The 13,965-nt window shown below is 37.0% G+C and overlaps 1 protein-coding gene across 1 annotated transcript in view; it reads left to right on the top strand.

Moving 5' to 3' along the window:
* The window catches only part of LOC138158549 (aldehyde dehydrogenase 1A1), a 67,799-nt gene extending 64,920 nt beyond the window's left edge, over window positions 1-2,879 (top strand). Inside the window, exon 13 of the mRNA XM_069084598.1 lies at window positions 2,245-2,879. Coding sequence (XP_068940699.1) covers window positions 2,245-2,317 — 73 coding nt within the window. The 3' untranslated portion in view covers window positions 2,318-2,879. The remainder of the gene's footprint in view (window positions 1-2,244) is intronic.
* Window positions 2,880-13,965: the final 11,086 nt, after the last annotated feature.

Below are 13,965 nucleotides of genomic sequence, written 5' to 3'. Positions count from 1 at the left end.
TACTCATGTAAAAAATAGAAAGCAAATTGTCATAGTGAAAAAATAATTGGCACATCATAAGATGCAAATCATATGTTATCAAACTTCATAGACTGGCATGTATTATGAACAGAATATTAAAATCAATTTGCCCCAGATCCCTTAAGTTTATTATTTGATGGTGCTTTATTAATTTTTTTAAAAGATCGTATTATAGTAAAGAAAGTACTTAGCTCAGTACTAATATAAAAGAAGTTGTGACGAAACATAATTTTCTGGGGAAATTACAAACTGACAGGACATAAACATATATACATACACACATATATATGCACGTATACATACAAATATGCATATAATTTCTTGAATAAGAACTTAAAAGAGAAAAGCATGTTATGACTTAGGTTTAAGGTCAAGCTACTGTGCCACCACACGAGTCCCTCTGGGAACTAAGATTGGGAAGTTTAGCTGACAAGTTAGTTTGGCATGATCTTGATGTCTTCTACCATATTGGTCACCAACCTCCAGTGCTCTCTAATTTGACATTTGTTAAACTAGTTTAAAATGTGGAACCAGAACATAATACTTTGCTCCTGGAGGCCTCACAGTCTCCTTTGGGTCTACCAGTTGCTTCTTCCTGGAAACTACATGCCCCTTGAAGTAGCCTAAGAACCAGGCACCAACTTTGCCTTCCATATTTCAGCATTTCCTCACAATTGTGCTTTGTGTCAGTATAAACTCAGAATTTTTTCAGACAATGCTAGCTAGCCATGCTTACTCACTCTTACATTTTTTAAGTTGATTTAAAAAAAAACCCTCAATTTTACATTAATCACTATTCAATTTCAGTTTACTAGATTTGGCCCAATATTCTAGACTGTTGATGTCTCTTTGGATCTCATTCTCATCCAATGTTGGTTCAAAGAAATGCTACAAAATGAATATAGCAAAACAGGAAGTATATAATAAAATTTTTAAAATAAAAATAAGACAGAGGAAGGGTAAACTTAGATACTTATTATTTTGTACTGGTAATAAGTATCTAAGTTTACCCTTCCTCTGTCTAACCAACATTGGAAATTAATTCACACTGTAATTAAATTTGTCTTTTCAATGGTCACCCTTTATTGAACAATGGCTTAATCAGTTACTTAACACTACTTAACTTATTAATAACTGGAAAATGCTTTCACAGTTACCGTGAAGATCAAGTTTCCTCATCTTTAATAGTCACCTAAAAAATATATGTACTTTGCAGTCTGGTGTTGTACAATCCCACTTGCCCAAAGTCATAACCAGGGCAAGGTGGTTGGGAATTTGTCCTAACATGAGCAGAAGCAGAAGAATCCTCTCACTTGTCTAGAGCAGAGTTTGGATCCATAGATCTTGGATCCATAGACCGCTCCATGGGATGCATGGATAAATTTCAGGAGGTCTACAGACTTGATGGGATAAAAATGCATCTTTTTTTTTCATTCACCTCTTATTTCCTTTGTAAATCCTATGTATTTTATTTTATACATTGAAAACATGCTTGTGAGGTCTCTAGGCTTCATCAGATTGCCAAAGCAGGTCCACAACACAAAAAGATATGAAGATCCCCTTGTCTAGAGAGAGCTGTTTCCAAACCCATCTTGCAACACAGTCTGCTGGGCCTGTACTTCTCCTTCTCAAGGGATTGTGGGCTAAGTTATATGCTCCATGAAATGAGAATGGGCACAGCAGGACAGACCACACATTCTATCTAATGAAGTACCTGTAATACTTGGTTGTAATCTGACTGTTCGTGTGAAAAACCCTTAATTTCTCTTTAGAAGCCCCAAGCTGGTTTCTCTATGTTTTGTTTTGATTTTACAAAAGGCCCTATTAGGTCAGATGATGAACCTAGTACTTGATGCTTCTGAGAAGGTAAATCACTTCTCAAAACACTGACACCAATGCTCTTTGGTCCATACCTATAATTTCGTGAAAATTGGAAACCCCCAGAGTAGAAATGCACTCTATTGATTCAGATAATCAATTCATCTCTAATTTATTCCCTTTAAGAGTTGCTTGGGGACACTTGTCCATGGCCACCCAGCTAGCATGGGTCAGAAGCAGTCTTGAAATGTGATCTTCCTGACTCTAAGACTTTCTCTCTATCATTACCCCCACCCATTCTCATACCTACCCTAATGAACAGTGCCAAATTCATCCTGAGACACTGACTATACTTTGTGGATAATGGTAACTTAAGTGCTGTTTTGGATTTTTTTTCACTTCCAGGGGAGAATATGGTCTCCATGAGTATACTGAAGTCAAGACTGTGACAATCAAGATTTCTGAGAAGAACTCCTAAGAATGCCACAGCAGATGGAGCTGTTTATCTTAGACAGCCACGTGGCTCTTATCCAACACCGTGAAAGATTTTGCACCCAGCACCATTATATTCCTGATTTTGAAAAGAAAAAAGTCAAATAGACCTTTAGTCACATTAGCAGTAATAAGTAACATCTAGAATATATGCTTTATTCTGAAAGACTCCTTTGTCTTTTGATGCTCATGTGAACACAGTGAATCACATTCCAATTGTGACAGTGGGAGATTTTGACCCAGGATCCCTCAAGCATTAGGACAGTCGTAAGTTTTTCTTAGTAGATGCTTCTTGTAGAGTTTTGAGCCATTAAAAAAATGTGAGAGGAACAGTTGTTTTGCTTTTTATTTCTATTAATGATTTACTTGACATTTTCTGCATATGTTAACAACTAAATAGATGTAGTCAGTTTGCTTGTGCTGTGAACTCTTTCTTGTGTTTGGAAATGTTTCCTCAGATGTCAAACCCATGTCTAATGATGTAATTTAATGCCTGCACTGCTTAACTGTAATCTGAATATAAACTTCATTAAAACAATCTTACATAATCCTTTGTATGTGTTGAAATTGTAAGAACAGCTCTTCATTGTGGGAGATAACTCAAGACATTTTCCATTGAATTGGATGTTTTATTTTAGTCTAATGCACAGGACACCAAGATTTTGCTTATGAAGTATTTTTAAAAATTTCACTTAACTTACTTAATTTCATTTAAGATTATAGGGATGAAGAATGTTGAAGGGGGACTGGTGAGAGGAAAACTCAGAGAAAAAGCCCTGGAGATACTTATAGTGAAAGTTATACAATTGATATTCTTTTTTTTTTTTTTAAAGCAATCGGGGTTAAGTAACTTGCTCAAGGTTACACGGCCAGTTATTTCTGGGTGTGGTGCTGAGCATCTAAGCCTGGATTTGATCCAGGTCATGCCGACACTGGAGCCGGTGCTCTTACTCGCTGAGCCACCTGGCCACCCCCTACAATTGATATTCTTTATGACAACCCAGACTTTCCCAATCTAGAGCCAGAAAGGACTTCAGAAGTAATTTACCCCAACTTTGTTATTTTAAAGATGGGAAATAAAGCAGGGAGATTAAGTGGTCGTTAAATTCACATAGGTGGCAAGTAGTAGCACTGGAGTTGACATCAACCCCCGTCCTCTAGATGCAAATTGACCCCCTTTTCCATAATACTCCATCTATACAGATTCTGAAGAACGCTGAAGGGTATGGTAACAGCTGGATTAGACATCAACCCATGGCAAACTTTTGAAAACAGCTGGTAACTAACAATGGATGGAATGTTGAGAAGCTCTGGTCAGAGCCCCAGCATTGGGCATAGCTCCCACTTACCGGCGATACTCTTACTGTTCTCAGGTTTTCCTATAAACGCCTACAACTTCTTGTGTTAAAGTTTTGTATTTATCTCAGGTGAAGTATCGCCTCTTGTATGTGTATCACCTTGAAGTATCACACAAACTCTTAAATTTTAAGAAGACTGAGAGTGGCTGAATTCACAGAAGGTCACAGATTTTGAGCTGGGAGGGATGTCAAAAGTCTTCTCATCCAACCCCTTTATTTTATTAATGAAGAAACTTAGGCAGAAATAGGTTAAGTGATTTGCCCAGAACCAGAATTTGAACCCAGACCCTAACTTCAAAGGCAGGGCCATTTCCACTGTACTCTGATATCTCTTCTCAGTCATAGATTTACAACTAGACACACATTGTTTTCTTTGCACATTTTTACTCAGCAAATCAATTGTTCTGCTCTTCACATGTCCTCAAACAGCTTTTATCAGACACAAATAAAATAACAGAGAGGGGAAAAAGAAACAAGACATTAAAGTTCTTTTGACAACAGATGCCTTTGCTCACTCTCATTAACTAAAACTTGTCTCACAGTAAAAGGCTCCATTTCATTATATTCCCTCCAGTGAAGGCAAAGAATTTACATAGAAAAGAAAGTATCAAAATAAATATGAACACAAAGGTTACTGCCAAATGTCTTGTCGACCACATATCTGTCTTTCCTATCTTCCCAAAGCACACTGGGATGACCTTTTTCAACAACTAACATTAATGGCTTCATCCATGAAATATGCAGATCTAAGCATAACAGTGAAAATTTTAACTCTGCTATTTTATTCGAAACGTTTTTGTGATGCTTACAAAAGGACTGATAAAAAGTAGTGCTTTCTATGGACAAAGGTCCCCAGATGAGACCTAGAAGACACGTTGAACTGGATTTTTATAGAAAACTACATGCAGATGTAAGGGACAAGATAGCAAGGTGATAGAAATAAATTATTGGAATGCTTTGCTGTCTTTCATATATGAACTTGATGTCTTGCCAGATGAACATTGGATGCTTTCCACTCATAGTAACAGGTTTACATTAAGCATTAATTGTGCCACTTTGTGAGTCAGCTAGATGGTACAGTGGGTAGAGAGTGGGTAGAGTGCTGAGCCTGGAGCCAGGAAGACCTGAGTTCAAATTTGACCTTATTCATTTACTAGCTGTCTGACCCAGGCAAGTCACTTACCTTCTGCCTCAGTTTCCTATAAAACTATAAAACAGGGATAATAGCAGTACCTGTGTTCCACGGTTGTTGTGAGGATCAGCAAAGATTCTAGTTGGGCTTCCAGGTCACATGAGTCAGAAGAGAGTGGAACAGATATTTTCCTTAATCTCTACAAGACCTAAAATCTCTCCAAAACAGATATTAGAGCCAACAATAAAACACTTTCAGTTATTTCTATGGTCTAAGACACCCAGAATCCAAAAGTCAAAATTAAAGCTGAAGAACTGATACCCACTGTCTCTGAGCCCACTCAGCACCCCTCCCCCATCTCCTACACTGCTGACAGGCTCTGCTAGCAGACCCAGGACAGTGATACAGCCTGACATCAAAACCCACTCCTGAACCCTAGTAACCTCTCTCTCTTTCCAGTGCCTGGAGTTCCCAGTTTTAGGCTTCAGAAATTTGCTTGTGCCTTGACAGCCAGCTTGGCCACAGCCCTTCAGGAGCAGGGCCTGCATCACTGGAGGCACCCGTATTGTAAGGCTCTGAACTACTGGTGTCAGGGAAAATATACTCTGAACTGATGGTACTGAACCAAAGAACTGAGAGACAGAGGCGTGGGACAAGCCAGCAGAACAGGATGCTGGCTGTGTGACACTGTACCAAGCCTGAGAGAAAGAGCCTAACACAGCTGCATCCAGCTCTAACCACAAAAAAAAGCAATAAAAGAAACCCACAGTTGGGGCAGAAACCTAGGCTGGTGAACTAGGATTGCTCAGTGTGGCAGGAAGCTGAAATGCTATGAAATCTAGCTCCCAGGGAAACCACAATCAGAACATAGGCAAATGATAAGGAAAATAAGGGAGAGAAAAGCTTGAAAGTACCAAGATTTCAGGAAGAGGGTATCTCAAGAACTTTGAACATAAACGGGTAAATTGACAGGACGAAAAGAAAAACCGTAACGGCAGAAGGAAATATGGCCTCCAGATCTAGTAAATGAGTGCAGGTCTTTAAAAAGAAATACTACAGAACAAGGAAAGTGATACAAAAGTTGTTGAGACAGAGATATAAGGGACCTTAGGGAGAATATGGAACCACAACATAGTATTTTTGAGTGATTTAAAAGAGAAATGAGAATCATGAAAGCAAAATTTATGAACTGCATAACAAAAATAAATAGTAAAGAAAAACTGGAATCTGCAATGGCAAGCCTCAATAAAGAAACAAAATAGAGAACATTAGATTGGAAGTGCAAATACGCAGAGGTGAAGGAAAACCTAGAAGAAAAAAAAACAGAAAATAATAACAATAAAAGATAATATTTGAAAAACACTCAGCATAGTATCTAACACATAGAAGGCACTTATAAATGTATATTTCTTTGCCTTCACATGTTTGAGATGACTGCCTTGAGTCTGAAGTTCAATGATCACTGAATGTCTTCTACTCATATGTGCAAGAATCTTGTGCTCCTGAGATTACAGAAAAAGGGGACAAGCCAATGTCTTCCTCTGCCTGCCCTGTCCCTCAGCAACCTGTGCTTACCAGCAATGGATGATGGATGCTTGAAAGTTTTGTTGATGCCATTTGTTTGTATATCTGTAAGTCTGGATGCACCTAGACATTTTAAAATGAAGTAATAACTCCTAAATACCTCCCCCCAGAAGATTTCAAATCCTTCTTGCGAAAGTAATTTTATAGATAGAGGCAACAAAGTTTAGGGGATATGATGTTGTCCTTGAAGTCAGTTGAAATCTCACCCCTGACATTATCTGTGTGACCCTCAGTGTGGAGGGCCAAGTCTAATGGATTCTTGAGCTTGTGTCTGAGTCCAAAGACTTATTGACTTGCTCTGAGTTGAAGGACTTGAGCTATGTATGAGTTAGTACTTGTTGACTTGTTCAAATCTGAGAGGGTGCCACTTGGGATTAAGTGACTTGTCCAAGGTCAACATGGCTAGTTTTGTGTTAAGTGTCTGAGACCAAATTTGAACTCAGGTCCTCCTGACTCCAGGGCTGGTGCTCTGTTCACTGTGCCACCTAACCACCCCTCAGATGAGATTTCTACAGAACAGTAAAAATAATACAAATACAAATAATTCTTAAGTTTCACTTTACAGTCAGCAAATTGGCAAAGATGAAAGTCCGCTCTGGACAGGTGTGCCATATCTTTCCCCAAAAATAATATTTGGCAATCAATATCAAGAAATATTGCTGTGTCTGCCACAAGCAGCCTGGATATGCAGGAAGAAGCTTGCTAGTCAAGGTCTTTCCTGATATCTGTATTTAACTGAGTGTATTCCTGAGAAACTGGTGATCCAGAGTTCACTGTGGAACTTTCCACGTATAAGCAAGAAGGATATATAATCAACTACACTACTCCATTAAACCAGGATTGCGTCTAACCATGCTCACCTAGCCCGACTCTTGTTCACCGTCTGTCCAACAACGTCAGCTGCTGGCTCCTCAGCAAGTCACATTGGACATCTCCTAAGTCATAAATGAGCCACACCAATCTGTATTGTTGGAGGGAGTTCCTACATCAGTAGTTCACCCACCTACAAAATTATAGATGTAGCGAGTATTTATATGACCAACACATTCATCTCCCGATAGAGGAGAGGTGATATTATCTGTAAGTGCCTTCTTGATTCTGTAACTCAAATGAAGTAAAATGAACAATGACATATAAAAATCAGTCGAATAAGCAGTTGTCAAGTGCTTAATCAATAATAGACCTTGTGCTAAGCACTGAAGATACAAAGAAAAAGAAATATTCTTGGGTTTTGAAACCATTATGAGGAATAATACCCATAGAATTGAAGTCCATTCCAGGAATTCAGTATCATGTTGTATGTCACCATGCATGTGGAGAGGTACCAATCTTAGAGTTTTGTGCTGTTTGCCCTGGATGAATGCTTCATCAAAACATACAAAGAGGAGCGGCTAGGTAGCGCAGTGAATAGAGCACTGGCCCTGGAGTCAGGAGGACCTGAGTTCAAATCCAGCCTCAGACACTTAACACTTACTAGCCATGTGACCTTGGGCAAGTCACTTAACCCCAAGTGCCCTGCACTCCCCCCTCCAAAAAAAAAAAGAAAGAAAAGGAAATACCAAGAATGGATTATAATAATTAGCTGTTTGACCTTAAAAAATAGATGGTAAATCCTAGTGCAAAAACTTCTCAGACTTACATGGATTATTATTACTTTGAAAATGAGTTTGCTTACCAATAATTTGAAGGTAATTATCATTTTAAAGAACTTTGAAGAACTAAGAAGTCCAGAAAAGAACATTACAACTTAGAAAAATAATTCGTCTAGGGATGAAATTTTTTCAATTTGTAATCCGTACCTCCAACCCCTACATAGATACACACAGACCAGACCATGTCCCATTCTTATGGCAAGTGTTTTGAATGATGTATAAAATAGATGATTTACTGGCCAGGCAAGACATCCTCGTTATGGGTTCCAACTAGAATGTTGCCTCCCAAAAAGTATAACAAAGAGGCCTGGCCAGAGAATAAGATAATTGACAAAAGCCAGAAACAATTTAAATGTTTAAAAATAAAGACATCATTCTATAAATAAGACATTAAATGATTATGGAGAAAATATCTGTTTTACATTTGTTTTGTTAAGCCTGTAGGCAATACTTTGGGCATATGGTACCAAATTTTGACAGTTAAAATGATGATAAATTCTAATACCTAAAACTTAGTAGTTTCCATATACATTTTCTTCTAGCTTTAGAGATTTATATCAACAAGAACCTTCTTGTTACAGTCCATTTTAACCAGCATATGTGTCGCAGTGCATAGAGTAATGATCCTGGAGTCAGGAAGAACTGAGTTCAACTGTGGTTTCTGATAAACTGTGTGACTCTGGGCAAATCACACCTACCCTGCATCTGCCTCAGTTTTTTCAGTTGTTAAAAAAAAAAAGATAATAATAGAACCTACCTTGTAGGATTGTTGTGACTTGGGAGGTCATGGCAGAGGCAACAATCATATAGCCCACCCAAAATTCCTGATTGTGGCCTAAACCATATTTAAATGTAGTTGGGAAGCATTTAACAAAATAAATTATAAAAATAATAAAACATAAATAATGTTACATTTTAAAATTGTCAATATGCAGCCAGCTGGGGCCCTTTTATATAAATTGCTATCCCTGTTTCTATTTGAGTTTGACCCCACTAATCCAAACCTCTGGTTATACAGACAAATTATTCCCAGAATATTGCCAAAGTTGTAGAGGTAGTGATATAAGTAGGATTTGAATGCAGCACCTCTGACTCTAAATACATCATTCTTTCTACCAGATCACACCATCTTTCCTGGCTTTGTCCCCATTATTTATTAATACTAGTATAATAAAAGTAATAACTCACAGGAGTTAAATGAGAGTTCTTTTTTCTTTTTCTTTTTCTTTTTTTGCTTTTTGGAGGGGGGGAAAGTAGGGCAATTGGGGTTAAGTGACTTGCTCAAGGTCATTCAGCTAGTTTTGTTTTAAGTGTCAAGGCAGAATTTGAACTCAGATCCTCCTGACTCCAGGGCTGGTTCTCTTTTTACTGCATCACTTAGCCACTCCTCAGATGAGATTTCTACAGAACAGTAAAAATAATATAAATACAAATAAGTCTGAGATTTCACTTTACAGTCAGCAAATTGGCAAAGATGAAAAAAGATAGGAATAGTTAATGTTGGAGGAGTTGTGGAAACTATATTAATAAATAGTTGGTGTAGTTGTGAATTGGTACAACCAAAACAACTTACAGTTATGCTAAAATAATTACTAAACTGTCCATACCCTTCAACACAGAGATCCCACTACTAGGCATATACCAAAAGGATGTTATTGGCAATAAGTTCCCACATCCATCAGAATATTTATGGCTACAGCTTTTATAGTAGCAAAGAATTGGAAACATCGTAGACACCCAGTATTTGGGGAACTGCTGAACCAATTATGAAAAGATGAAGGGAAAGCCATAGAAATTGGTATAAAGTGAAGTAAGCAGGACCAGAAAAGCAAAATTCATAAGAATAATATCAATGCAAACACTAACAGCAATAATAAAAAAAAATGCTAATTATAATTATGTATAATGTATAATAAATTACAATATAATTATATTAAGAAAGTTTGCCCCAAAGAAGGACTATGGTATAAGAATATACCTCCATTATTTGCAGAGGTGGGGGACTATGGAAGTTGAATAAATCATGTCAGACTTGAATTGACGTGCTTATTAGTTTTGCTAAACTGCTTTGTTTCTTCTTTGTTAAAAAAAAAAGAAACAAACACAACTCCTTGCGGAGCGGGTAGGTGGCGCAGTGAGTAAGAGCCCAGGCCCTGGAAGATGGGAGGACCCACTTGGGATTGGTTCCACCTTCAGATACTTAACACCCACACACACAAAAAAAAAAAAAAATGGCTGTGTAACCTTGAGCAAGTTACTTAACCCCAATTGCTTTAAAAAAAAAAAACTCCTTGGGCGGGAGAAGTAGAAGGACATATATATAGAGAGAGAAATGAAAGTAATTTTTAAAACAATATCAATAGAAATAGTATATAATAAAACTAATTACTAACATTTACATAACAATACTGGTTGCAAGCCCTTTGGCATAAATTGTAGCATTTGATTCTACAAAACACAATTCAATAAACACTTATTATGCACGTCAAGTCTTCATGATTGATTGCAAAGATACAACAACAAAACATAACATAGTTCTGGCTCTGATGCTTTATAGCAAACCAGGAACATTTCTTTCTTTTCTTCTTCCTCCCTCCCTGCTTTCCCTCCTTCTTTCTTTCTTCCATATCCCTTTCCTTCTCCCTCTCCACCCTCCCTATCTATCCCTCTCCCTCTTCCCACCCCTCCTCTCTCTTTCCTCATTCAGTTCAGGAAAAGGCTAAAATTATCAGAGAGGCAGGTGGATAAGAATGTGATTAAACAAGATTGCATAACTATGGAGGTTACTCAATTCTCCGTGACTTTATTACAAAAATTGAGACTATTTAGTCATATAAATTATAAAAAAAAAAAAACCATCACCTCCTGGATTTCAATTGTCATTGAAATTAATGAACTACATTTGGGTTGGACAATGGGCAAATAGATAAGGTTGTTTTTAATCATGCCAGAGAGACAAAACTAAAGTTGGAAGTTGTCAGATGATTTATTCTGGGATGCAAACCATATGAAACCAATGGAAGGGATTAAAGACACCTGAATATTTGTATTTACGTTCAACAAAATTAAGTACATGCTCATAAAACTATAGCATATTTGTATTTCAAAGGGTTTTTAAAAATCATCCAGTCCAACTCATTCATTTTACAGAAGAAACTGGGAGCCTAAGGAGATGAAGGAACTTGTTTCAGAAAGTAGAACAACACGAGAAAGATTCCAGGTAAAGGAGATGAAAGCTCCTAAGATAAGAGAAAAAAAGCTGGTAAGGGCTGTCCAGGTGCTTAGAATGTGGCAAGGTGTTAATGAAGGAAGAAGAGTTGTGGGGGAACAGGGGAACTGGGGGTGGGAGAGATTCAGGGTTGGTCACAAGACCACGAGTGAGAAAGACACACCTAAAGAAGCAGACTCCAGCAGGTATGGAGAGAGGTAGAATTTACAGTCATTTGCACATAGTATAGAATATTTGTTTTTCTGTGAGTCAATAATTATTTTCTATTTTCAAAGCACAATCTTGTCTCCCACCTAGAGAGAATTTAAAAGAACTTGACAATCCTAAACCTTTACCTTATCAGAGAGAATGAAGGTGGTATTTTTTTTTTAATGGAAGTAGGGCTTCAAGAATTTAAAAAGAGCAGAACCCTTCCTAGGATCAGGAAGTAAAGGCAGAATGTGCCACATAACAAGAAGGGAATTAGAAGGGGTTCACTTTGCACGAGAAGGGAAAGGGGGAGAAAGAGAGACAGAGATGGAGTCAGGGAAAGAGAGGGAGAAAGACAGATCAGGAAAGAAGGAAGGAGGGAGAGGGAAAGAAGAGAGATATACAGAGACAGAAAGAAAGGAAGGGAAGGGAAAGAATGTGATAAATTACATTGCTATGCAGATAGGAAAAATAATGTTTCAACAGAAACTGATATGGCATATTTAGATAAGGAATAACTATGATTTTGATGAGTTTAATATAAAAAGATCCTTCCCTGGAACACTTCTCTGGTGAACTGTAAAATTCATAACATTTGTGCCAATGTAGTATAAGTTCTAGAGATCCTACCAAAAATACTGGAAAGATACTGAGTATGTGCCTGGAAAACACGTTGTATGTCTATCACTTTTTTTTAAAAAGCAAATATGTCTATCATTTTATGCCTAACCTAGTAAGTGTGAAGTGTAGAGAGAGAACCCCATCATCAGAGAAGTTTAGTCATCAAACAATTTTTAAGCCACACCAATTCTGGAAGACTTTTCAGGTAGCATAATTGAAGGAAGCAACCACATCAATGAAAAGATGAATCCTAGAGGCAGCCCAGTGACATGATGAAAAATATATTAACATAGTTAATGCAAAAATGTGTTTTGCATGACATATATATTTGTAATAGGCTTTGTTTTTTCTTTCTCCTAGGAAGGGGAAGGGAGAGAATTTGAAACTGGAAAAAAAAAAACAATATTAAAAAAAATTGGTCTTGGAATCAGAAAACTGAAATTCAAAATCCAAACCTTGAACAAGTAACCTGATGCCTATGTTCTGTTTTCTCTTCTGTAAAAAATAATAGTATTGGAAGACATGATCTCCAATATCCCTTCTAGTTTTTAATTCATGATCCTTTAAGTATTGAAACAAGATAAAGGAGATAGAAAAGTGTCCTAAGGAGGGAGAAGGAAACTGAAAAGATGGCTAACACATATGTATGCTAAAGTCTAGGAGATTAAGTAAGATACTGCAAGTCAATAATGTAAGGTAGTTCTTTATGTATTTGCCTCATATGAAGGGTTCTTAGTCTAGGGTCCGTGATTTTTTTTAACATTTTGATGACGGTTTCAGTATAGTAGATTTCCTTTGTAATCTTATGTATTTTTTTAGGCACTTAAAAATATTACTCGGAGAAAGAATCCATAGACTTCACCAGATTCCACAGAGGTCCAGGACACATACAAAAAAGGTAAGAGCCCCTACATCATACAGCATATCACTTTTTTATTATTATTATTGTACATTACTGAAAGTTTAATCATTACTCTTCAAAGAAAAATTTCAGAAAGGGCCCTCTTGCTATATTAATTGTAAAATAAATGGACCTGTAAAAAAGGGGGGCCCCCCATTTTTATTTCTGTTCTTTCTTCCTCTTTAATTAAGAAGTTGTGTATAAATTGATGATATCACAAATTCTCCTTCTGATTTACTACTCATATTGATAAAATGATAAAATAGTGAATCCTAAGAGACATTTCAGATAATTTATTAAAGAATAATTAGTGTATTAAAGTACTAATTAAAATTTAAAGTAGTAAGGACATCATATAATTTGTAAGTAAAATACATCATATAATTTAACTGGTCTTTTTGTGAGATTAGAATTCAGGGGAGCAGTTTTTCTAAGCTAAAATGAATCTGAAGTTGAGAGGCACCTGAAATAGGAAAAAGAAAAACCCATCTGGGACCAAGGTAATTGATACTGATGCTTTTCAGCTGTATAATGTCTCTATTCTTAGCTAGAAATGATATTTCACTTTTTTTTTTTGCTTTTTGAAGGGCAATTGGGATTAAGTGACTTGTTCAAGGTCACACAGCTAGTAAGTGTGTCAAGTGTCTGAGGTCGGATTTGAACTCAGGTCCTCCTGACTCCAGGGCCAGTGCTCTATTCACTGCACCACCTAGTAGCCCCTCGATATTTCACTTTTAAATGAAGTTTTATATGTAATGGATGTACTCAAAAAGGTTACATGATGAAGAACTGATTTATAAAATTCTATTGATTATAAAAAGTAACAAATAAAGTTCACTATGCTTTTAACAACAACATCAGCAACAAAATACCACATCAGATCAACAGCTCACCTCAAAGTCAGAATGGCCTGTGTTCAAGCCCTGCCCTCTGCCATATACTAGCTATGTGACCTTAAGTAAGTGACA

Source organism: Petaurus breviceps, unplaced genomic scaffold (genome assembly GCF_028583685.1).
Source record: "Petaurus breviceps papuanus isolate PSGF00001 unplaced genomic scaffold, PetGlider_PUasm1.0 175, whole genome shotgun sequence".
Classification (NCBI taxonomy): Eukaryota; Metazoa; Chordata; class Mammalia; order Diprotodontia; family Petauridae; genus Petaurus; species Petaurus breviceps.
Note: the sequence above shows the minus strand (reverse complement) of the source record. Positions and strands in the feature narration are given on the sequence as shown.